At 40.6% G+C, this 26,761-nt stretch overlaps 1 protein-coding gene across 3 annotated transcripts in view; it reads right to left on the reverse strand.

The window, feature by feature from the left end:
* LOC125459525 (golgin subfamily B member 1-like) overlaps positions 1-26,761 on the reverse strand; it is a 114,649-nt gene that overhangs the window by 49,157 nt on the left and 38,731 nt on the right. For 2 of the 3 annotated variants that reach the window (XM_059652215.1, XM_059652217.1), the window contains exons 5-11: positions 25,641-25,809; positions 24,181-24,285; positions 4,154-14,275; positions 3,492-3,658; positions 1,972-2,125; positions 637-789; positions 335-496 (exon numbers count right to left, since the gene is read on the reverse strand). In XM_059652215.1, the coding sequence (XP_059508198.1) occupies positions 335-496; positions 637-789; positions 1,972-2,125; positions 3,492-3,658; positions 4,154-14,275; positions 24,181-24,285; positions 25,641-25,809 (11,032 nt within the window). The remainder of the gene's footprint in view (positions 1-334; positions 497-636; positions 790-1,971; positions 2,126-3,491; positions 3,659-4,153; positions 14,276-24,180; positions 24,286-25,640; positions 25,810-26,761) is intronic. The other variant, XM_059652216.1, reaches the window with a different exon arrangement.

Here is a 26,761-nt window from a genome sequence, read left to right on the forward strand (position 1 = left end):
CCGTGCTAATTTGCCCTTATTGTCCAGGGATATGCATGTTTAGTGGATCAGCTGTGGGAAATGCAAGGTTACAGGGACAGAGCACGGGGGTGAGTCTCGGTGTCATGCTCCTCAGAGTTGGCGTGGACTTGTTGAGCTGAATGGCCTGTTTCCATACTGTAGGGATTCTATTAATTTCTATAGTATGGTCCAAGGGCAGGCAGAAGGGATTGGTTTCATTTGCCATCATGTTCAGCACAATATTGTGGGCCGAAGGGTCCGTTCCTGTGCTGTACAGTTCAACGTTCTATGAAATGAGTGAATCATAAAGTAACTTGATAGCCCATCCACTTACTTGCTCTTCATTGGGCAATGAGCGCATTGCCTGGTACCGTCTTTCCAGTTGATAATAGCGATCCTGAAGATCCCCATAACGTGACTGGGTATCACGTAGAGTCTGACAGACTACTTTTAGCTGGTTAGATAATGTGGATCTCTCTTCAATGCTCTGGATAATCTGTGAGAACAAATTAGTGAATAAGAGCTGATCAGATCGTAAGCCGCACAATCTTCAGAATTAAATTCATACTTTATTCATAGGTTATAGAAAGCTTAAAGGAAACATTTTACATGAACTGAACCGCAGAAATATGTTACCTTGCTATTCAGTTTTTGAAATTCTTGTTCTTTGCGGTGAATCTCTTGTAAGTAACCCTGGGCTTCACTCTGCAGTTGTTTCTTTTCCATTAGCAGAAACTTCACTTGCTCAGTATTATTCTCACTGCTCAGCAAGGATTCAATCTCTAAAGGCTGAAAAAAAATGATCATACTGACATTTAAAACATTTTAATACTTATGTAAAACATCGGCGTCAACCGCTATGTTTATGTACAAAAACTCGCTTTTACTGGAAGGTGGTGGAATATACAGATAAGGCAGCAGAGGAGCAGGAGAGTCGACGTTTTGAATACATAGTCAAATAAACATCTTCCCAGATTTCCCAAACACAGATTGTTATCTTGCTACCCCATGATGATAACTGGTGTTTAACATCTATCAGATAAAAATATATTTTAAGAAGCATGATACATTTAAGGGGTAATGTAAAGAGAATAAAACTTAAAAATCGTCATAATCCCGGAGACCACTGGGCTGCTCTTTCCTTCGAGGCAGACGAATGGAGGTAATTTAACTTGAGTGTCGCCATACCTCAGGTGAGAGGGGACTTTGAGAAGGAGGGACCTTCAGGGTAACCTCAGCTCGTACAGGAATTGAACTCACTTTTCCTTCATTCATTCATGAGATGAGGGCGTCGCTGGCTAGGCAGCATTTAATGCCCATCCCTAACTGCCCAGAGGGCTAGCAAGAACTGTCCAGAGAGCAGTAAAGAGTCACCACATAGGTCTGGAGTCACCTGTAGGGCAGACCAGACAAGGATGGCAGTGTCGTTCCCAAAAGGACATCAGTGAACCAGATGGGTTTCTCCAACAGTCAACAATGGATTCACAGTCATCATTAGACTCTTAATTCTAGATATTTATTGAATTCAAACTTCACCATTTGCCATGGCAGGATTCGAACCAGGATCTTCAGAATATTATCTGAGTCTCTGGATTATCGGTCCAGTGACAATACCACTAGGCCATCACTTCCCCAAAAAGATAATTGCTATGGTCACATACCAGGCGTAGAGCAAAATGCGCTAATCGATTTGCATTGTAAAGACAATAGGGACAGTGATTCATGGTTGTCTCTCTGCTGGTAAGGCAAGCAGTCCTGAAGCTGAAGTACCTTGATGCTTTTGTACAGGTGCATGAATAGGAAAAGTTTAGAAGGACATGGGTCAAACGCAGGAGTAAACTTGGTCAGCATGGACGAGTTGGACTGAAGGATCTGTTTCTATGCTGTATAACCCTATTACAGAAACCTTCATTGGGGAAGCTTAAAGTGAATCAAATAACAACAAATACAGAAGTGTATTTAAAAAGTTACCTTCGTCTGCTGCACACTATTTGCCAGTTCATGATTCCACGCTTCCTGGTTCAATTTTCTCAGATCAGTAATTTGTCTATCACGGTCAACCACTTTTAAGAGATATTGTTCTTTTGTAGCAGTAGACTCTGAAAGCACTAAGGACTTCTCTGATCTAAAAGGGAAAACAATAATGTGTCATTTTATCTTGAATTTTGAAAATAAGTCGTGAGACCTTGCATATCAAGTAATAAGGGTACTAGTTCTGAAGAGGTTGAGTAGATTAGGAATATTTACATTAGTAGGGTGGAGGTTGAGGGGGGGACCTGACTGAGGTCCTCAAAAACATGAGAGGTATAGGTAGAGTGGATAGCAAGAAGCTATTTTTCCCAGAGTGGGGGACTCAATTACTAGGGATCACAATTTCAAGGTGAGAGGGAGAAAAAGTTTAAGGGAGATATGCATGGAAAGTTCTTTACGCAGAGGGTCATGGGTGCCTGGAACCCGTTGCCAGCGGAAGTGGTAGAGGCGGGCATGATAGAATCATGTAAGATGTATCTAGACAGATACATGAATGGGCAGGGAGCAGAGGAATACAGATCCTTGGAAAATAGGTGACAGCTTCAGACAGAGGATCTGGATTGGCACAGGCTTGGCAAGCCGAAGGGCCTGTACCTGTGCTGTATTTTTCTTTGTTCTTTAATTGATTCCATGCAAATCTGAGTAGGACAAAGCCATTATTCAATCAGTGCTGGCTTTGGGGGAAAAAAAGTACCACTCAAATACAAACCAGTTTCTGTAAGATGAGATACAAACCAATTAGTCTGTTTAGTCCCAAAATTAAACTGAAGAGAAAAATCACCTCTCCGTACCACAAAACGAAGTGAGTGTCTTGAAGGAGGGTCATTGGACTCGAAACACTCTTGCTATTTCCCTCTCCACAGATGCTGCCAGACCTGCTATATTTCTCTGGCAATTTCTGTTTCATCTCTCCATAAGTTGATTTATGGTAATAAATAGCATTATAATTCAAAAATTAACCTAAATTAACCAGACCTGCACAGCAAATTTCCCCTTGCCAACATAAAACTTTTAAAAGCAGTTGTTAAGCTTGCAAGAAGCAAGCTCACTTGTGATTCAGAAATTGACTAAGAGCAAGTTATGGGGTCCAGACTGACATTCCTGTGCAGGGCAAAATGACAGCAATTTTGTTGGTGGTTCTGTTCTCTGAATAAGCCCTTACGCTAACAATCCATCTGCTTCTCAAGTGGATGAGAAAGGTCTCAGGGTACTAAGTAAATATGAATTGCATGGACTCTGGTCAATATTTTGCACAAAACAAACAACATTAAAAAAGGCTGTTTACTCATTTGCTACTGGTGGGGCCTCTCTTCATGCAAGTTGACTGTTGCAGTAGCATGCACAAACTACACATTTACGGTAATTCATTGGTTGCAAGGTACTTTGGGGTGTTCTGTGGCATTACGCGAATGCAACTTCCTTATTCAAACTGAAATTTAAAACAAATAATCAAGATAAACCTTAGTTCAGCCAACTCATTCTGAAAGGAGGAAACGTCTTGTTCAGTGTGTTCTTGTAACTTTGCTTGATGTAGTTTTTCCAATTCTTCAATTTTATTTCTCAGCCATATTATTTCCGAGGAGTTCTGACATAAATTCTGGTCTTTAAGGCAAACAGTCATTTTTAACTGCAAAACAAGTAAACCAATTCTTAACTTTTATGTGAGCATGAATGTAAAACATTGTTATAGCATGTGTACTGATCTCATCCATTGATGCATAAATTTTGCTCACTATATACCAAGTCCTGGCACAAAGCATTTTTTTGGCTGGTAATATTACATATTTTAATTGAAGCATCTTGCAACAGTCCTCTACTAAACCCATTTGCTGTAAAGCAGCCCCATTACTTTATGTCATTGCAGGGCTCCAATTCAAAATGCATTTCACTTTGCAAAAACGTAATGGTCAAATCTAAAATAGGGCTCGAATTTGCACAAAACAGTGAACTCAATGGTGTTCTACCTTGTGTTCATCTGGGTGCTTGATTTGGAGTTGCTGGATTCCTCTAATCGTTCGCTGTCTCTCTCACTCAGAGGCATCACTGATTTCTCAGAAAATTCTGTCTGAGAAGTCAGCTCCTTATTCTCATGTATATTATCCCAGCGTTCTCCATTACTCACCAAATCATTTGATGATCCAACTAGTTCTTCTTGAGTTCCTTCCTGAACTATTTCAACAGCTTTCTCAGAGATTTTAAACACAGTTTCTGACTTGGTCAGGCTCTCAACTTCAAAGAGTTTATTTTCATGTTCCTCTACAATTGTTGTTTTAAAGTCAAAGTCTTTTTTTAGTTCATTTGCTTCTGATTTATCTTGTGTGCGCAAAGGGACAGTCTTGAGTTCCATCATTTGTCCCATAAGTTGCTTGTTTTCTACTTGTAAGGATCTTATGCTTTCATTGCATTTTTCAAGGGATTTCTGTGCTTCTTTCCATTGTTCTTCAAAGTTGTTTTTATCTGTCTCAAGATTCTTAATTTGCTGCAGTTGCTTTTGAAGTAGCTCCTTCAACTGATTATCTTTTAAGCACAAGACCTGGTTAAGTTCCTCCCTGTACTGTATCAATTGTGCTCTAAGCATTGCATTTTCAGAATTAAGGTCATCCATTTGGTTCAGCAAATTTCTGATTTCTTGTTTAAGTTTGTTGTTTTCAGTCGCACTGTCCTGAATTAAACCATCCTTCTGACTTAGCATATCAAGGTGGCGTTGTTCAAGTTGCGTATATTCAGTTAAGATACGGTCTCTATCATCTTGAAGAGAAGCCATGGATTTTGTAAATGCATCCGTTTTGGCGATAGCTTTGTCTTTGTCTTTTCTGTTTTTATCAATCTGCACCTGCAATTCTTTGATTTCATTGGCTGCTTTATGGCTATCATGCTGGAAAACCTTCAACTTATGCTTATAGACCTCCATTTGTGTTCTATATTGTTCCTGTAATTCTGCTACATACTCTGATATTTCACCTTCTTTTGATGAAATAAGTTTTGAAATCTCCATATCTTTATTGTTTAGCATTAGCTTCAGCTGTTGGGAAATAGCATTTTGCTTCTCTAGGTCAGCATTTAATTTTTCATTTTCAGAAAGAAGCTGATGACTTTCAGATTGTTTCTCTGCCAAATTTTTTTCTAGCATTTGCTCAGTTATTTTCAACTTGGTCACTGAATGGCTCATATCAGAAAGCTGTGTGCTTAAGTCATTATTTTCTTGCAATAATTTGCTCAAAGTTGCTTCTTTCTCTTTTAACAATCTCTCCATCTCTTCAAGCTTCTCAGAGTGTTTGCAAATAAGCTCTGTCATATTTTCTAATTCATTCTGGTGTTTCACCTCTGCGTTTTTGCTGCTCAGAGTAAGTTCATTTATTGTCTGCTCCAACTTTAAAGATCTGTGTTGCAGCTCTTGAAGATCAAAAGATTTTAGCTTGATTTGTTCATTAAGTTTCTGTAACATTTCTTCCTTTGCTTGCACTTGATGTTCTTTATTTTGGATAGTATCTTTGAATCGAGATTCCCATTCCTTGCTTTCTTCAATAATTCTATCTCTGTCATCTTGAAGAGAGGACATACATTTTGCAAATGCTGCCAAATTTGCCAAATTACTATTCAACTCATCCTGAAGCTTTTTAATGAGCAGGTCACGGCCATTTTGTTCAGCCTGTACTTCCAAGAGTTCGGCAACCACCCTATCTTTATCACGCTCCATCAAATCCAGTTTGTCCTGATAACTGACTATTTCTTTTTGATGAATTGTTTTCTGTTGATCCAAAATCAGAAGGAGTTTCTTCTCTTTTTCAGTAATTTGGGCTTTCGCTTTCTCCTCTTGTTTTTGTAGTTTTTTCATTAACTCTAAACACTGTGCATGAACACCATCGGCTTCACTTTTGGAATTGAGGAGCAAAACTTTATTAGAAGCAAGTTCTTCTTGAACAATTCTGACTTGCTCTTCAGATTTGAAGACTTTTGTAGTTGCACACTCTAGTCTATTTTGCATTTCTTCACAAGCAGAGTCAGATGCTTTGATTGATCGTTCTAAGTCCAAAATGAGCTCCTGGTATTTGATGCAGTCCTTCTGTAACTGATTTATTTCCTGTTGTTTCTCTTTTAATAGTTCCTGCAGTTGTTTGGTTTCACCACTGGATCTGGCTTTATCGCTCCGAGCAGAACGGAGCTTCTCCTCAAATACTTTTGCCAGTTCTGTTTCCTGGGCTTCCTTTGCATTGACCAACTGGCATTTCTCTTGTCTGAAGCTATCCAATTCATTGGAAAGTGAATTATTTTGTACATGAAGTGTCTTCAGTGCATCTGTTAATTGATCAAGTTTGCCTGCATTTTTAAGTAACTCTGCTTCCAGATGCTCTTTTTCATTTTTGACCTTGTCAGACATTTCTTGAATATTTTCAAGTTCTTCTTGGAGAAGGGATTTATCATCTTCTAAAATTTTTACTTTTTCATTTAAGTTCACAATCTCATCCTGACAGGCTTTCACTATTTGTTGAAGTTCTGTAACTGTACCTTCTTCTTCTTGGCTCTCCTCCTTGTGAGACAACTTCAATTGTTGAAGTTTCTCAGTCAATAGTGGTCTTGTTTGCTTCGCACGTTGAAATGTTCCATCCTCGGACTCCAAAATTTGCTTGCCTGGAGATAACGGCTCATTTATTTGGGATTTATTATCAATTTTGGATCCTTTCGACTGATGAAATGATTCTTTGGCCTGTAGCTCATCAAAGATAGATGTGGATGTATTAAGTTCCTTCAGTAAATGCTCATTTTCCTTCTGAGTTTTATTAAATTCAGACTTAAGTTTCTCATAGGTTTGCTTTAGCAATTTGTTCTCCTCTCTGAGTTGATTGCATTGAACAGACAATTCATTTGTGTGACTCTGATTTGCAGAAATAGCTTGCAACTCAGTGCTGATTCTTTCAATTTCATCTTCAAGTTCTTGAACTCTCTGTTGCTTGGATTTTGCAAGTTTTCTCATTTTGTCCTTAGTTTTTTCATTCTGATCACTCACCTCCTCAAGCTGTTTCTCAATACGTTGCCTCTTAGCCTCAACTTCGCGGAAGTTGTAAACAATCTCTTGCTTTTCCTTTCTGGTTGTTTCAACTATCTGTCTCATTTTATACATTTCATTTCCAATGTTTTCATAGGACTGCAAAAGGGATTCATATTCATGCTTTAATTCATCATGTTTTGCTTTCAACTCTGACAGCTCAGTTGCCTGAGAATTTTTCAATGAATCCAGCTGGTGAGAAAGGTCTTGCTTCTCTTCTGTTATTGTTTCTAGTGTACGCTTTAGACTTTCATTTGCAACATTTAAGTTCTGTTTTACTGCAAATATTTCATCTACTTCAGAAAGAAGCATCGTCTTTTCTTCATGATGTGCTGAAATAACTTGCTGTAAAGACTCCAGCTGTTTCTTTATCTCAACTAAGCTTCTTTCAAGGGTAGAAATCTTGGAAATAAGAACTTCTTTTTCTGATGTTAAAGCATTAATATTATGCTTAAGAGTTTTATTTTCTTTCAAGGCCTCTTTCCGGGATATTAGTGCAGCTTGTAGCTTTCTTTGAATCAGCTCTTTAGACGTGCACTCTTCAGGATTGCCTACTGCCTTCCGTTGAACTTCAGTGGTAGAAATCTTTCCTCTTTCCTTTTCTGTTTCATAAAATAATTGCTTTTGAACTTGTAATCCCAGTTCTTCCACGGGCTTCTCTTTCGCAGACAATGTACATTCCAATGTCTCTTCAGCGTTATCCTGTTCTTGTAACCTCTCATACATCTTTGCTCGCTCTGACTGCACAGGCAGTATTTGTGTATGCAGCTTCTCTTCATCTGCTTTTTGAGACTGGGAAGCTTGCTGCAATATTGATTTGACTTCTGCATTCTCCCCCTGGAAAATATTAAGCTGTGCTTGAATCTTATCTTTCTCTCTATGTAAATTCAATAGCTGAGTTTTGAGACAAGTCAAATCTTTAGCTGAATTTTCTAGAGTTTGACAGCAATTTTCTTTATCTTTCAGCGCTCCCTCCAGGGCAATTTTGAGGCTTTCAGCTTCAGCTTGTATTGAACGCAACTCATTTTGAAGCCAGTTATTCTCTGCAGCCTGACGCTCCTTTTCCTCTTGATACTGATGCTTGAGACTGGTTAGAGAATGCTTTACCATTTGAGTTTCTTCAGATGATTCAATAATCTTAGCTTGTGCTCTTCCTAACTCTTGTTGAAGTTGGTTGTTCTCACGTTGAAGGTTTTTCAAATCAGTATCCTTAACTGCTAATGAGGAAACCATGCTTGTTAATTTCTTTTCAAGGATCTGAACTTCATCTTGCTGACTTAAGGCAGCAAGCATTTTGCTTTCCTGCTCCTCAAGTTGAGCTTTAAGCTGTTCCAATGCCCGTTCTTTGTCATTAAGCATAACAGTGACAGACTGCAACTGCTTTTGCAGAGTCCCTGTTAGTTCTCTATTACACTCAAATTCCATTAGCTTTGTTTGATGTGTTTGGAGGAGTGCAGCTAATTCTTCTTTCACATTTTCGAATTCTTTGGTTTGCACAGAATACATTTCTGAAATGAGATTATATTCTTCCTTCTGTAGGGACAACTGCTCTTTATGGTTTTTATCCTCTTCATGAACCTTTTTGATAGCTTCTTTTCGAGCCAAAAGAGCTGCCTGAAGTTTCTTTTGTAAATGTTCCTTTTCTTGTTTAAGCACATTTAGTGGCTCAATGAAATCAATATTACCATTTCCAGGATTGACATTCCTACCAGATGATTCAATGCTGGAACACTCTGTTTGTTTCGGTAAAGAAATTTTCATTTTCTCAAGATCTGAATTAAGTTGAATGCGTTCATCTTCAAATGCTATTTCTCTGTCTTTTAAAACAGCCTGGAGTCGGGCAATTGAGGAATCTTTCTTTTGGATAATTTGAAGGAATTCAGCAGACATGGCTTCTTTTTCCATTTCATATTTACTGAACTTTCTTTCCAACTGTTCTATATCAGTTTCTTTTTTGGAAAGCGTCTCACTAAGAATATTTATATCGCTGTCCTTTTCTACCAACTGTTGTTTGAGGGCTTCAAGATGTGACTCAAGCTGTTTAATTTGTTTCTGACTAATTGTCATTTCTGAGGTCAACTCTTGTGTCTGACTTTCAAGCATTCTGTAATTATGCTGCATTTCTGTGATTTGCTGATCTTTCTCTTTTTCAGCAATGGCTCCTTTCTGTAACTCTTGAACTTTCTTCATCAGATCCCTTCTAGTTATTAGTGCAGCTTGAAATTTCTTTTTGAGTATGTCCCGTTCCTTTGTAAGCACTTCTGTTTGTGAAAGTAGCTGTTCATTTTTGGCAACAATGTCTTCGTATTGGATTTCTTTTGTATTCAAAATAATTTCTTGTTCTTCTAGTTGTTTCTTATATTTGGCCAGTTCATCTGTAAGCTTTTCTACCTTTTCATTAGAAACATGGTGCTGAACTTTAAGCTCTTGTATTTGACCAGCCAAATGTGTTTTCTCTTCTGCTGCTTTAACCATTTCCTTTGATATAGATTCTGTAAGCTGCATGGTTGTAGCTTCTTTTTCTCTCAGCTGCTGGCTGAGAGAAATTACCATCTCTTGGTGTTGGTTCACTTGCAAAGTCAGTAAGTGTGCTGCTTGTTCCTTCTTTTGCAAGGAATCAAAATGCTGAGCCTCTTCCTTGACTGTATCCTCCAAAGTACTGGTCTGCTCTTTTGTTGAATTATTTTGTTGGACACTCTCATCTAAAAAAGGTTGTTTTTCTCTTAGTATAGCTTGTGGTTGTATCTCTTGGAGATCAGCTACTTGTCGTTGTAAAGCTTCTAGTTCTAAACGATGACTTAACTTGGTTTGCTTGAGCTCATTACAAAGTGAGAGCTTTTCTTCTTCAAAAGATTTTAATTTATTGCCCAAGCTTCCTGTAATTTCTGAACTTTGTTTTTCACTTTCTGAAATTCTACTTTGCAAGTTTTCAATTTCTTTTTCTTTCTCAGACAGAATTTGCTTTAACTCAACAACAGCAGATTCAGTACTTAAAACAAAAGCTGACAATTCATCCAGTTTGGATTGTTTCTCAATAATTTGTTGACTGAAGTTTGATGCCAACACTTCCTGCTCTTTCAGACGATTTGAACTGGTTTTTATTACAGATGACTGTTCACCAAGTTTCTCTTGCAAATTATCTAGTGCCTTTTGCAAGCTGTCTATTTTAACATCTTTCAATTCTAACTGATTCGCTAAATTGTTCAATTTCTCTGTTAGCAGATTATTTTTCTCAGTTTCCCTACCAAATTCGAATGATTTCCTTTCTGATTCGGTCAGATTTTGTTCTAATTTTTTAATTTCCACTTTCAGTTTTGTTATTTGCTCTGATTTAACACTGACCTGATTTTGAAGAGATTCATTTTCATCTTTCATGCGCTGTGTAACATCAAGTTTCTCCTTGATATCACACATTGTTGCAAGCTTTTCTTCAAGCACCTGTAATTCATTCACTTTCTGCTGATATGAAGCACTCACTTGTTCCTTTTCAATCTTCATCATTTCAATCTGGTGATCCAATTGTGAATTTTCCTTTTTAAGTTGATCACACTGCTGATAAAGATGTTCAACTAGTGCTGTTTTATCTTGATAGTCTTGAGCAGATTTTTCACTTAACGCCTTTAGCTTTGAGTCAAGTTTCTCAATGTGATGTGTCTGATCCAAATATTTCTTCTGAAGGATTAGTTCATTCTGTTTTAAATCCTGGTTAATCATGTCAAGATGTTCTGCAGCTTCTTTATATTGGATTTTTTGTGCTTCTAGAGTTACAATTTGACTCTCCATGTTCCTCTGACTGATAGCAAATGTTTCAACTTTTTGCTGTAAAACATCCTTGCAGTTAGTTAGTGATACCTGACTCTTTTGCAATTCCTCTTTTAGTGACTTAACTTCAATCATAAAAGCATTTGCATTACTTTCTATGACTTGAATACTGGCATCCTTTGCACAAAGTGCTGCCTGAAGTTCTGTAATTTCTTGCTCCTTCACATGAAGCATTTCAGAGAATTCCTCAAACTGTTCAGTCTGCGCAGCATACCTTTCTTGCAGGTGGCTAAAGGCAGTTTCTTTCTCCTGCAGTAACTCCTCAAGTCGCTTCGACTCAGACATCAGGTACTGCACTTCACTCTGGAGTCGAGAAACCTTTTTGGTACTCTCAGTGAATTCCAATTTCAGAAAATCACACTCACTTGCTCGATCTTGCCATTTTCTGACAAGTTTTCTTTCCTCTAAAATTGAAGCTTCCTTTTGTACAAGATCCTGTTTCAATTGACTTATTTCTGATTTCTGTTGGTTCATTTGATTATTACATTGTGAAAATAAATGTTCAAGATTATTAAATTTTTCATTAAGTTCTGTATACTCAGTTTCCTTTGTTTGTATTTTTAACATTAATGCTTCATTGCAAATTGTGGTACTTTCCTTGATCTGTTGCACTATCATCTCCTTTTCTTGAATAGTCATTCTCAGCAGTTCAGCTTCAGCACTGACAGCTGCCAGTTGCTCTCGAAATTGTGAAACTGTATCCTCTGTTTCAGAGAATGTTGCTTTGATTTTGACACACTCTTCGACTTTACAGGCCAGCAGCTTGTCTCTTTCTTCAATGTTGCATTTTAACTCATTTGTTTTAGAAGTCATGTCCCGGATTTGGTTCTGAAGTTTCAAAATGATTCCAGTATTTTCCACAGATTGCAATTTTAATGCCTCATGTTCTGCTGTCATTTTCTGAAGCTCTCCATCTAAGTAAGCCTTCTGTTGAAGAGCTGTCTCTTTCTCTTGCAAAGTCTGTTTAAGCTGAGCAGTTTCAGATGTGATAATTTGCACCCGAGCTTGTAAATGCGAAATTATCTGCACATACTGACTCATCTGACTGTCCTCCTGCAACACCTCACCTTGCTCCTGTTGCAGCAATATTGTCTGCTGATTTGGTGCAATCTGTTTCCCTTCAAGATTCAATGTAAACTTCCCATTACTAACATCGCAGGTACAGTCATTTTCATTCATCGAGGTTATCATTTCCACCTTTTGTGACAGCAAGGATTGAAGGGCTGTAACCTCATCTGTTTTACTGCATAGTGTAGAATTCACATTTTCAAGGTGCTCTTTAAGTTTCTGATTTTCAGTGACAAGAATTTTTGCCTGATCCTGTGCAAGGGCAGCCACAGACTCACAGTCATTTATTTTTTCCAGCAGTTGACTTTGCTCAGCAGTCCACTTACTTAAAGATATTTGCAGCTCTTCATTTTCACTCTGAAGACATTTTTTGTCAACAGTCAGTGTTTCCATTTGCTTTTGCAAGAATACAATTGTATCCGCTTTCTGATCAAGCTGTTCTTGTAGTGCATGACATTCGTTGGACTTATTACTTAGGAGCGATTCTCTGCTTTCGAACAGTTGCCTGAGATTTTCCCTTTCTTCAGTCAATGCATGTATTTGACTCTCTAAGCTTTTAGCAGTAAGCTGTTGTTGACTCAATGTTTTCTGCAGATCACTGCACTCAGATAGCTTTTGTTTTAAAGCTACATCTTTGACCCCAAGTTCAATATTGGAATCCTGAATTTGATCTTGTAGTCGCATCAATGTTTCCTGTCTTTCACGGAGCTGGTTTTGGAGTGAGATACATTCAGTAATTTTACTGTTTAATAAATCCTCCTTTTCAGCATGCAAAAGACGAAGTTCCCCAAGCTGGACTGTCAAGGACTGCAGTTGCCCTCGAACCTGCTCAGTGCTTTTCTGATTCTCTAGAATTTGATCTTTTAGCAAGTTACACTCGTTTATTTTTTCACGTAATTGCTTTTCCAGTGTTAGTTCCTTCTGTTCCAATGTTTTCAGAAGTTCTAGTTTTGGGACGACAGATTCTTTATGTTTTTGAAGCTCAGAAACTGTACTTATGTACAGTGAAATGTGCTCTTCTTTGGAAGCGATTCCTTTTTCTAACTGCTTGACAACATCATTTTTCTTTAAAAGCTCATCTTCTTTACTATTGACAATTTCCTTGAGATTTTCATTTTTAACGTTCAGTTCTTTTAATTGATGCTCTAAATTGAGCTGGATCTCCAAAGTATGAGCAACTCTTTCATTTGATTCAGATAGAAGTTTGGCTTGCTCTGAAAGGCTTTGAACTTGCTCCTTCACTGTTGCCTGCAGCTGCACATTTGTTTCATTAAGTTTTTGTGTTTGTCTTTGTGAGTCAGTGAATAATTTGGTCATCTCATCTACCTGCCTTTTCAAATCTTGCCTTTCAGCTTCTTTAGCTTGTATTTCTTGGACAAATTGAGAATTGGTTTCTTGAATAGCTTGAAGCCTGCTCTCCAAAGAGGCAACATGCTCCAACTTCTCCTGCAGCCTGATTTCAGCTTCTTCTTTATGTTCAGCAAATTTCTTGGACAACTTTGTCAACTCCTCCTCTTTTCCAACCGTATCAGCGATCAGATTGTTACATTGATTCTTCAAAGTTTTCAGCTCATTCTCCAAACATTGTTCTTTTTCCTCCTTCTCCCGGAGAGAACTGTCAAGTCTTGCTCTTGTCAAGTTGCTTTCAATCAACTGAACCTTGAGACTTTCAATTTCTTCTTGGTTTGCAGCATTTGTTTCTTGAAGCTGTTGAGTGGCTATGATGATCTTATTTTCAAGAAAGGATATCTGAGCACTACAATCCACAAGATGAGCTTTATTTGATATTTTCTGCTTCTGTAATTCCGAATGTAGACCTTGAATTGTGTTATTATTTTCTCCAATCTGTTTCAATAAGGATGCAATTTCTTTCCCCTTTGTTTCGTTGTCACTCCTAGCATTGCTGAGCTCAGACTCCATCTGAGAAAGTTGATCCACAAGTGCAGAAATGCTGGCTTTCATGGTCTGTTCATCAACAGTTTGAGTTTTCTTTAGTAGCATGATCTCCATTTCAACCTTTTCTAAGGCTGCCTTAAGCTCTTCAACCTCCTGCTCCTTACATTTATTTTGCTCTTTCAGTATTTTACTGTGCTCTGAATATTCCGCCACAGTCTTAGAAAGGTCAGTCAATTTGTGTGCCTTCTCTGCAATTGTCTCTTTAAGCAGGTCAATCTCTCTTTCACAGCTTTGTAAATCATCTATCAGGCGGGCTCGCTCCTCCAAGTGGATTGAATTAAGCCGCTCTAGCTCATCATTTGCCTGGTCTAGATCCTGGTGTAGAACTTCCATTGCAACTTCCTGTTTCTGCACCTGAATATCACGAAAGAAGATGTTTATATGACAGTGTAAATACATGGTGGTTTTTTGGAAGACAATGAAATGTGAGGCTGGATGAACACAGCAGGCCCAGCAGCATCTCAGGAGCTCAAAAGCTGACGTTTCAGGCCTAGACCCTTCATCAGATGGAGGGTCTAGGCCCGAAACGTCAGCTTTTGTGCTCCTGAGATGCTGCTGGGCCTGCTGTGTTCATCCAGCTTCACATTTTATTATCTTGGATTCTCCAGCATCTGCAGTTCCCATTATCACTGGTTTTTTAGAATATGCTTTTTACAATGACCTTCAACAGAAAAACAAGATTAACATTTGTTTGATTTTGCACATTACTGATGATTAAATTACTTTATGACAATTTCTCCAAACATTTAAATGAAAGCAAAAGCAAATAAGTACAATATCTCACTGTAATCAAGAAATAACATTGGAAATATCAATATGAGGAAAGGCAATTTGTTCTGCCAAAGCTCTCATCTCTAGAGTGGTCAAGCAGGCATACGTCACGCTTTCATCCATCGGATTGGGTATGAGCACAAGAGTTGGCAGGTCATATTACAGTCGTATAAGACTTTGGGTCGACCACATTTGGAATACTGTGTACAGTTCTGGTCGTCACATTACCAATGGGATGTGGATGCTTTGGAGAGGGTGCAGAGGAGGTTCACCAGGATGTTGCCTGGTATGGAGGGCGATAGCTATGAAGAGTGGTTGAGTAGATTAGGATTATTTTCATTAGAAAGATGGAGTTTGGGGGGTCAGGTGATCCTGATTGAGATCTACAAAATCATGAGAGGTATAGACAGGGTGAACAGCAAGAAGTTTTTTTCCCCCCAGACTGGGGGACTCAATTACTAGGGGTCACGGTTTCAAGGCGAGAGGGGAAAAGTTTAAGGGAGATATGCGTGGAAAGTTCTTTACGCAGAGGGTGGTGAGTGCTTGGAACGTATTGCCAGCGGAGGTGGTAGAGGCAGGCACAATAGCGTCATTTAAGATGCACCTAGACAGACAGATGAATGTGCAGGGAGCAGAGGGACACAAATTCTTGGAAAATAGGCGAAATGGTTTACATAGAGGATCTGGATTGGCGCAGCCTTGGAGGGCCGAAGGGCCTGTTCCTGTGCTGTAATTTTCTTTGTTCTAAAGCTGTATTGCAACATCTCATACTTTTGCATATCCCTACGGTTTTGTGCCACATTCTCACCTGGTGAATTGATCTCAACATTTGTCACTCTTACATAATATCATTTTCCTCATTGAACATATTTCTGGTGAGGTTCAACGTAGTGTTTTAAGAAAATAATTCTAAACCACATTGACAAATCCGTATTTTGACTTCTTTTTACTTGTATATGCATACCTCAAAAGGAATTTTATCTTGCGCAAAGCAAGTTAAGAATTACAATTTGTTCAAATATATTTGAAGTTCTCCAATTCTGTTGAATTCACTAAAACAAACTGAAATGCCTTAAAATCACACCACTGGAAACTTGCTAGGACTGAGTACATGCAGTTGTTGAGTAAACAAGTCTGAATTTGCATTTTGTACAAATCTAGTTTATGTTGCAGTTGGCAAACTGAAATCCACAGTTTAAATTCTGTAGCAGTCAGCTCTAAGCAGGATTTTCTGTCAAAGATTCCACTAAACATCAGCTCAATTCAGGAGCAGCTGAAACTGAATCGTCATTAGCCAAGTCAGAATGGTGTTTTGTATTAAGACCATTTATAATAAGTTAAAGTAGCACAAGCTAATTAATTCAGAGAGTTAAGAAGAGGGAGTGAGACATGCTCTGTTGGTTTTTGGTAAACTTCTTCAGCCTCTGAGAACTGATTCTTACTCTGTGATAGGAGAAGCTGCTGCTAAATTCAGTGAGTATTTAATAAATAGGAATTATCTTATTTGCAAGGTTCAAAATAATTTAGCAGCTGGTGATTAGGTTAATAAAGTATGCAAAAACATAACTAAATATAAAATTGAATACAAAAATAATTCAGCTCCTTACAGCACATTTAAGGATGGCAGAACACAGTTGACATCGCACAGTTGCAGTATGTGGAAGTTGCTGGACACAAGTTTGGTCCTGCACAAATATGTCTACGGCAAGTCTCACTTTTGAGCAGCTTCAGGTTACACTTTAAGAGCTGATGGCTGAGGTACAGACATGGCATAGCATCAGGAACAGTGAAAATGAAGTGGATTCCACTTCAGGATGATGAGTGTCCTGGAGGTAAACTTGCAGGTGATGGTGTTCCCATGTAACTGTTGCCCCTGACCTTGTAGACAGAAGTGACTGTGGGTTTGGCAGGCAGTATCTAAGGATCTTTGGTGAATTTCTGCAGTGCATCTTGAAGGTAGTACACACTGTTGCCACTGAGCGTCAGTGGTGGAAGGATTGGATGACTGTGGATGTGGTGCGAGTCAAGCAGGCTGCTTTGCCCTGGATGGTGTCAAGCTTTTTGGGTGTGGTTGGAGCTGCACTCATTCAGGCAAGTGGGGAGTATTCTGTCACACTCCTGACGTATGCCTTGTAGACGGAACATAGAACACTACAGCGCAGTACAGGCCCTTCGGCCCTCAATGCTGCGCCGACCTGTGAAATCCATCTGAAGCCCATCTAACCGATACCAGTCTATTATCATCAATATGTTTATCAAATGACCATTTAAATGCCCTTACAGTTGGCGAGTCAATGATGCATTGATGAATGATGGGCAGGCTTTGGAGAGTTGGGAAGTGAGTTACTTGCTGATGTCTCGGATCGTGTCTTTGGAGTCCTGAAGGGAGAGGGTGACGAGCCCCAAGTCGTGGTCCACATTGGCACCAACGACATAGGTAGAAAGAGGGATAGGGATGTCAGGCAGGATTTCAGGGAGCTAGGGTGGAAGCTGAGAGCTAGAACAAACAGAGTGGTTATCTCTGGTTTGTTACCTGTGCCACGTGATAGCGAGGCAAAGAACAGGGAGAGATTTCAGCTGAACACGTGGCTGCAGGGATGGTGCAGGAGGGAGGGCTTCAGGTACATGGTCAATTGGGGCTCATTCTGGGGAAGGTGGGACCTCTACAAACAGGGCGGTGTCCACTTGAACCAGAGGAGCACTAATATCCTGGGTGGGAAATTTGCTAGTGCTATTCGGGTGGATTTAAACTAGCTCAGAAGGGGGATGGGAAACTGAGGTGTAGTTCCAGTACACAGGAGGATGAGCGTAGGGAGGACATTTACAGGACCTCACTGTCACAGGAGTGTGCTGGCAGACAGCAAGCTGGGTGGAAGCGTGTCTACTTTAACATCAGGAGTATCCGGAATAAGGTAGGTGAGCTTGCAGCTTGGATAAGTACCTGGGACTTTGATGTTGTGGCCATTTCGGAGACATGGATAGAGCAGGGTCAGGGATGGATGTTGCAGGTTCCAGGGTTTAGATCTTTCATTAAGGTCAGGGAAGGTGGTAAAAGAGGGGGAGGTGCGGGTTTGTTAGTCAAAGACAGTATAACTGTGGCTGAAAGAACTTTTGATGAGGACTCGTCTACTGAGGTGGTATGGGCTGAGGTCAGAAACAGGAGAGGAGGGGTAACACTGCTGGGAGTTTTTTATAGGTCCCCGCAAAGTTCCAGGAATGTGGAGGAGAGGATCAGCAAAACTATTCTGGGCAGGAGTGAAAAGAATATGGTGGTCATTATGGGAGACTTCTCTAACATTGACTGGAAATGCTATAACTCTAGTACGTTGGATGGATCAGTTTTTGTCCAATGTGTGGAGGGGGGTTTCCTGACTCAGTATGTCGAAGGGAGACAAGAGGGGAGGCCACACTGGATTGGTACTTGGTAATGAACCAGGCCAGGTGTTTGATTTAATGGTAGGTAAGCACTTTGGAGAGAGTGACCATAATTCGGTTATGTTTACTTTAGCAATGGAAAGGGATAGGAACGTGCTACAGGGCAAGAGTTATAGATGGGGGAAGGGCAATTAAAATGCGATTAGGCAAGACTTAGGAGGCATAGAATGGGTTAGCAAAATGCAGGGGATGGGGACAATCGAAATGTGGAGCTGGTTTAAGGAACAGATATTGCGTGTCCTTGATAGGTATGTCCCTGTCAGGCAGGGAGGAAGCGATAAGGGAAGGGAACCGTGGTTTACTAAAGAAATTGTATCTCTTGTTAAGCTGAAGAGGGATGCTTATGTGACGATGAGACAAGATGGTTCAGATGAGGCAATGGAGAGTTACAGATTAGCTCGGAAGGATTTAAAGAGAGAGTTAAGAAGAGCAAGGAGGGGACATGAGCAGACATTGGCAGGTAGAATAAAGGAGAACCCTAAAGCTTTCTCTAGGTATGTGAGGAATAAGAGGATGACGAGGGTTGGAATAGGGCCAGTCAAAGACAGAAGTGGGAAGTTGTGTGTGGACCCTGTGGAGATCGGAGAGGTGCTAAATGATTATTTCTCATCTGTTTCACTGAGGAACAGGAGAATATTGTAGAGGAGATGACTGAGTTACAGGCTACTAGAATTGAAAGGATTGAGGTTAGTAAGGAGGAAGTGTTATCAATTCAAGAAGGTGTGAAGGTAGATACACCCCCTGCGCCAGATGGGATTTTTTCGAGGATTGTCTGGGAGCTAGGGAGGTGGTGGTGGAGCCTTTGGCCTTGATCTTTGAGTCGTCATTGTCTACAGATTGAGGACTGGAGGATTGCAAATATTGTGCCCTTGTTCAAGAAGGGCCATCGGGATGACCCAGGTAACTGCAGGCCTGTGAGCCTTACGTCTGTTGTAGGAAAAATTTTGGGAAGGATTAAAAGATATAGTATTTATAATCATCTGGCAAGCAACAGTTTGACTGGAGATAGTCAGCATGGATTCGTCAAGGGCAGGTCGTGTCTCACAAACCTCATTGAGTTTTTTGAGAAGGTGACCAAGCATGTGGATGAGGGAAGGGCAGTTGACGTGGTGTACATGGACTTCAGTAAGGCCTTTGATAAGGTTCCACATGGTCGGCTATTGGAGAAAAGACAGAGGCACGGGTTTGAGGGAGATTTTGCAGTTTGGAGTAGAAACTGGCTTTCTGTAAGAAGACAACGAGTGGTGGTTGATGGAAAATATTCGGCCTGGAGTCTGATTACTAGTGGTGTGCCTCAAGGATCTGTTTTGGGACCACTGCTGTTTGTCATTTTTATAAATGACTTGGACGCAGGCCCAGGTGGATGGGTTAGTAAGTTTGCAGATGACACTCAAGTCGGTGGAGTTGTGGACAGTGTGGAAGAATGTTGTAGGTTGCAGGGAGACTTGGATAAACTGCAGAATTGGGCCGAAAGGTGGCAAATGGAGTTTAATACGGATAAATGAGAGGTGATTCACTTTGGGAGGAATAATAGGAAGGCAGAATATCGGGTCAATGGAAAGATTCTTAGTCGTGTGGATGTGCAGAGGGATCTTGGTGTCCATGCACACAGATCCCTGAAAGTTGCCACGCAGGTTGATAGTGCTGTTAAGGTGGTTTACGGTGCGTTAGGTTTTGTTGGTAGAGGGATTGAGTTCCAGAGCCGTGATGTCATGCTGCAACTGTACAAAATGCTAGTGCAGCCTCATTTGGAATATTGCGTGCAGTTCTGGTCGCCCCATTACAGGAAAGATGTGGAAGCACTGGAAAAGGTGCAGAGGAGATTTTTTTTTAGACTGGATTCCCTACAGTGTGGAAGCAGGCCCTTTGGCCCAACAAGTCCACACCACCCCTTGAAGCATCCCACCCAGACCCATTCCCCTATATCCTACACACCCCTGAACACTATGGTCAATTTAGCATGGCCGATCCACCTAGCCTGCACATCTTTAGACTGTGGGAGGAAACCAGAGCACCCGGAGGAAACCCACCCAGACACAGGGAGAATGTACAAACTCCACACAGATAGTTACCCGAGGCTGGAATCGAACCCGGGTCCCTGGCGCTGTAAGGCTGCAGTGCTAACCACTGAGCCAGCGTGCCACGCCTCAGGATGTTGCCTGGTCTGGAGCGCAGGCCCTATCAAGAAAGCCTGAGGGACTTGGGTCTGTTCTCCTTGGAGAGAAGGAGGCTAAGAGGGGATTTAATAAAGACATTCAAGATGATCAGAGGATTAGATAGGGTGGACAGTGATAGTCTTTTTCTGAGGATGATGACTTCAGCTTGTACAAGGGGGCATAGCTACAAATTGAGGGGTAATAGATTTAAGACAGATGTCAGAGGCAGGTTCTTTACTCAGAGAGTGGTAAGGGCGTGGAACGCCCTGCCTGCCAATGTAGTTAACTCAACCACATCAGGGGCATTTAAACAGTCCTTGGATAAGCATATGGATAATGATGGGATAGTGTCGGGGGATGGGCTTAGATTAGTTCACAGGTCGGCGCAACATCGAGGGCCAAAGGGCCTGTTCTGCGCTGTATTGTTCTATGTTCTGTGTTCTATTCCTAGGCTCTGACCTGGTCTTGTAGTTATAGGATTACATAGCTGGTTCAGTTCAAATTTTGGTGAATGGTGACCCTCAGGATGTTGACAGTGAGACGATCAGCAATGGTAATGTCAAGGAATATCAAGAGCAATATTTTCCCGAGATGGTTCTTGCTACGCATTTGGCAGTGTAATTATTTTTTAACAGAATTCGTAAAATCCCTACAGTGTGGAATCAGGCCCTTCAGCACAACAAGCCCACACCGATCCTCACAGCATCTCAACCAGACCCATCCCCGATAACTCACCAAATCAACTCATCCCTGAACACTACGGGCAATTTAGCATGGCCAATCCACCTAGCCTGCACATCTTTGATCAGAGGTATAGAGAGAGTGGACAGCCAGAGACTTTTTCCTAGGATGAAGGTAGCTATTACATGGGGGCACAGTTTTCAAGTGTGTGGAGGTAGATATAGGGGAGATGCCAGAGGTAGGTTCTTTACTCAGAGTGTGGTCGGGGCGTGAAATACATTGCTGGAGAGGGTAGTGGAGTCGGCCTCATTAGTGGCATTTTAGTGGCTATTCGATAGGGACATGGATGCTAGTACAAGGTAGGGGTGGAGGTTAGATCGACCTTAGGTTTAGGGTAGAGGTTCAGCACAACATTGTGGGCCAAACAGCCTCTACTGTGCTGTTCTGTACTGTTCTATGTTCTACGTGGGAGGAAACCGGAACACTCAGAGAAAACCCACGTAGACACACGAGAATGTGCAAACTTTACGCAGGCAGCAGCCCAGGGGTAGAATCAAACCCAGGACCCTAGTGCTGTGAGGCAGCAGTGCTAACCACTGAGCCACTGTGCCGGCCTTTACCTCTCATCAGTTCAAGCCTTGGCTTTGCTTATTGCACATTGAAGAAGGCTACTTCAGTTTGAGGAGTCTCAAAGGTGGTGCTAAATATGGCTGAATCATCAGCAAACATTTCTTCTTCTGATAATGGTGGGTCATTGATGAAGCAGTTGAAGATGGTTACTCTGAGGAAATCCCTGTCCATGGACTCAAATGTTTAGTCTCTAACACCCACAAACATTTTTCTTTATTCCAGACATGATTCTAACCAGTGAAAATTTATTTTCCTGATTTGCACTGACTCGAGTCTTTCTCGGGCTATGTGATGCCACATTCAGTGAATTTATCCACGACATTCAACCTCAACTCACCTCTGGAGATCAACTATTTTATCCATTTTTGATTAACAACTATAATGAGCTTGGGAGCAGAGTGGGCCTGGCAGAACAAACTGCTCCCCAAGCTGAGCATGAACATGTAGGTTATTGGTAAGCAATACAACAAGAATTCTTAGACCAGTAGTTTTCAATTGCTGTGCTGCAGTGTGGTGTGGGGGATGGGGATGGTGTGGTTTGAGAGGGTGGATAGCTTCCGGATGTATAGCTTCTGGGTGTAGAGCACTGTTATTTAGAGTCATTGTCAGAGCTCTACAGAATGGAACCAGACCCTGCAGTCCAACTCATCCATGCCGGCCAGATATCCAAAATTAAACTGGTCTCATTTGCAAGCATTTGGCCCATATCCCTCTAAACTTTTCTTGCTCATGTCCCCATCCAGATGCCTTTTAAATGTTGTAATTGTACCAGCATCCACCACTTCTTCTGGCAGCTCAATCCATACACGCACCACCCTCTGCGTGAAAAGGTTGCCCTTTAGTTCCCTTTTATATCTTCTTCCTCTCATCTTAAAACCTAAATCCAGTAGTGTTGGAATCCCCCACCAGACCTTACGGTAGTCACACCTACAGGTGTTGTCAACAACAGATCCTGTTGTGGCAGGCAGACAGCTGAGAATGAGATCAAGTTTGTTTTTCTGTCAACACTTGCTGCAGACTCAACTCGTAGCTATAGCCTTTAAGATTCCACATGCAGTAGTACAAGCTACCACTTTGATCAACATTGAAGGCCTCCATCAGAATGCATTCTACACACTTGCTATAGCTAGTGCTCCCTCTAAGTGGTGTTCAATGCAAAGGAGGTCTGATTAACCCAGTAACTATGAAGTAAAAAAGCTAAAACATTAAAAAAAAACCAGCTAGTCATCCACCAAGTTAAACCACCATATTTCATAGAATTTCATACAGGAGGTCAATTGGCTAATCATTGTCAACACTTTTGGAACAACTATCTAATTGTTGTCTGACCCACAACTCTGCTCTTTCCCCACTATTTAAGTATTAGCAATTTAGCAGGTTATGTATTACTCCTGTTTACTGACTACAGCTCAGCTTTCAGCATTATAATTCTAACCAAACTAATCTCCAGACTCTGAGACCCAGGTCTCTGTTCTCCCCTCTGCAACTGGATTCTTGACTTCCTGGCCCACAGGCTGCATTCAATGAGAATAGGCAACAGCACCTCCCCCATGACAATCCTCAACATTGGCGCCGCATAAAGCCATGTACTCAGCCCCTACTCCCTGTGACCAAACTTCATCTTAACTCCAACTACAAGTTCACTGACAGCACCACAGTAGCACACCGGACCTCAAATGATGAGAAAGAATACAGGAAAAAGACAATGCCTGGTGGTGCAGTGTAAAGATAGCAATCTCTTCCTCAAATTTAGCAAAATGAAGAGTTGGTCATCGACTTCAAGAAGTAAGGAGGGGGCGGGGAGGAGCATTCTATCCGCATTGGTGGAAATGGTCGACAGCATTAAGTTCCCAGAAGTGACGATCATCAACAATCTATCCTGGTCCGCTCACATTAATGCGATGGTCATAAAGGCACAACAATGCCTCGACTTCCTCAGGAAGCTAAGGAAATTTGGCATGTCTGCAAAGACTCGCACCAATTTTTATACATGCACTATAGAAAACATTCTATCTGGATGCATCACAGTTTGGTATGGTAACTACTTAGTCTACGAATGTAAGAAACAACAAAGTTGTGAACATATGTGTGAGTGACAATGGGAACTGCAGATGCCGGAGAATCCAAGATAATAAAATGTGAGGCTGGATGAACACAGCAGGCCCAGCAGCATCTCAGGAGCACAAACCCGCAAGCCAACCTTCTATCCACTGATTATATCTATACTTCCCACTGCCATGGAAAGGCAACTAACAAAACCAGAGACTCCTCTCACACTGGTTATAATCTCTTAAAGACTTCTTCTGTCGGGCAGAGATACAAAAGCTTAAACACATGGGCCAACAGATTCAAGAAAAGCTTCTTCCCCGCTGCTATTAGATTCCTGAATGGACCTCTCAATTTCAACATTAATGTTAACCTCGGTCTTTGCGCACCTTCTCCGCAGCTGTAAATTGTATCCCTTGCTCTGATCTATTACCCATCTGGACTTTGTATGGCATGATCTGCTTGTACTGCACACAAAACAAAACTTTTCACTGTGCCTAGGCATATGTGACAATAATGAATCAAATCAAAATTACATACTTTTTCTTTGTTTGAAGAAAGTTTCTCTGAGAGGCCCTGGACCACATTTTTCAGATCAGCACATTCTGTTTCAAAAGAGCTGTATTTCTTGTGAACATTTCCTAGCTGAGAGAGAGAGAGAGAGAGAGAGAGAGAGAGAGCGCGAGACATAGAGAGAGACAGAGACAGAAATACATTCTTTAGTATCACTCCATAAGATCATAAGGCATAGAAGAAATTATGCCATTCAGCCCAACAAATCTGCTCACCATTCAATCATGGCTATTAAGTTTCTTGACCCCATTCTCCTCTTTCTCCCCGTAACACTTGATCCTCTCGACAATCATGAACCTACCCACCTCTGTCTTAAATATACTCAATGACCTGGCCTCCACAGCCTTCTGTGGCAGTGAATTCCACAGATTTATCACTCTCTGACTGAAAAAGTTTCTCCTTATTTCCAATCTAAAAGGTCTTTCCTTTACTCCAAGGCTGTGCCCTTGAGTCCTCATCTCGCTTACCAATGGAAACCATCTTTCCAATATCCACTCTGTCCAGGGCATTCAGTATTCTGTAAATTTCAATTAGATCCCCCCCCCCACCCCTCATTCTTCTAAACTCCATCAAGTATAGACCCAGAATCATTACACGTTCTTCATACGTTAAGCTTTTCATTCCTGGGACCATTCTTGGGCCGTTCCAGGGGCAGTACATCTTTCCTGAGATATGGGGCCCAAAACTAAGCACATTATTCCAAATGTGGCCTGAGGCACTCATTGCTAATGTAGCATGCAAGTCAAACCAGTAAGCACTATTTGCAAAAATATAAATAAACTGTTTTGTTCACCATCATACACAAACAAAATGAAGGTTTGTGATTTCTTGTACTCTAGACAAACAGGAGGAAACCTCACTACTTGCATGGAGCTTGCAAAGGAAGGACTGGCTAAAGGAAGAGGATGAAACTTCAAAATTACACAGGGAGTGAAAACCATGTTTGTCATTTACTTTAGTCATCTTTGAACAGGGCTAGATGTCAGAATCTGTAACGGGACAAAGTCTAGTCACTACTACAATCCTTAATAGAAATCAAAACCAATCAAAATAAACAAAATGAATTCCATTTTCACATTAAGACTTAAATAAGAAAACATAAAATTGTATCACAAGGCAATGGTGGTACAGTGAGATAAATGTTTGTCAACAATGGGAGGAATTAAGCCAAGGGTAATTTTAAAGTACGACTTTCAATTGTATAGCATTTCTCATGTAAAATAAGGTGGCAGAGCACTTAAGATTGAGCTTGATACAGAGCACAGATAGAAAGAGTCAATTGCAGCCACAATCCAGGACCAGAATCAAAGATAAAATCGTTTTCTCTGCCTATATATTGTATGTATATACTTCTAACGAGTTAAACGAATCAGATTCAACTCTCTCTGTAATTACATGGTTGTATTTGCCCATATTAGAACACTTACATTTTCTTCAGTTTGTGATAGCTTTACTGTAAGGTCTTGGTTAATTATCTTCTGGGCTTCCAGTGATTCCTTCAAGTTATCCATCTGTAGCAGTTTTGCTGAGGTTTCTGCCAGCAATTTATCTTTTTCTACGAGTGAATTTTCCAAGAAGTCCTTTTTGTCGCTGACTCTAGAAATTAATTATGTTGTTGAACATTAAGAAGTGTGAATTAAAATTCTGTTACATTACATATAACGTACAAAAGACAGAAAGACAAGTTGTTGTTCTCTTCACAGCAGGGAAGGTTAAGGGGAGATCTAATGGATGTGCTCAAAATGGTGTCACTTTTTAGGACAGAATAAAGAAAAACTGTTTCTACTGGCAGGTGGATCAGTGAATCGATTTAAGATAATTAGCATTAGGAAGAAAACAAAGCGTACTGTTATGACACGGAGTCAGTCGGCCGAATCAAATCAACCTTTCCACCTCTGTATTCTCAACATAGTAAAACCTTCAAATACTCACCTCAATGATATCTAATCAGACTTTTGAATCACCAATCCCAGATTCTAGGAACAATTAACTTCCCGACATTAGTTTTATACCTCAAACTAAAGACTTAGTTCATTAAATACACAATAATGCTAGCAGAGAGAATATTAAACAACATAGTAAACTGATTAGTGTTGGTGCTTTAAACACAAAACATCCATTTTCAGCCTTATTCACACAAATACAGGCACACCAACAAACTAACAGTTAAGGGATAAGCAAAATAACAAATCTGGCTCGACTGCTAAATGGCTTTTATTATGCGTGGTTTCACAGGCATATATAGAGGCATGCAGCACAGAAAAGGCCCTTTGGTCCATCAAGTCTGCACCAACAATAACTACCACAAAAGATATGCTAATCCTCATTCCTTGCATAATTCCTTTGTCGAATGTCATGATATTTCAAGTACTCATCCAAAAATCTATTTCAAGGATCTAAGGTTTCTGGCCACAACTATCTTCCCAGGCAATGCATTCCAGATTCCAACCACCTTCTGGGTGAAAAAGGTTTTTCTCAAATCCCTTGCAAATCTCCCACCCCTTGCCCTAAAACTATACTCCCTTGTGACTGACCCCTCAACCAAGGT

This window comes from Stegostoma tigrinum, chromosome 17 (genome assembly GCF_030684315.1).
Source record: "Stegostoma tigrinum isolate sSteTig4 chromosome 17, sSteTig4.hap1, whole genome shotgun sequence".
Lineage (NCBI taxonomy): Eukaryota > Metazoa > Chordata > Chondrichthyes > Orectolobiformes > Stegostomatidae > Stegostoma > Stegostoma tigrinum.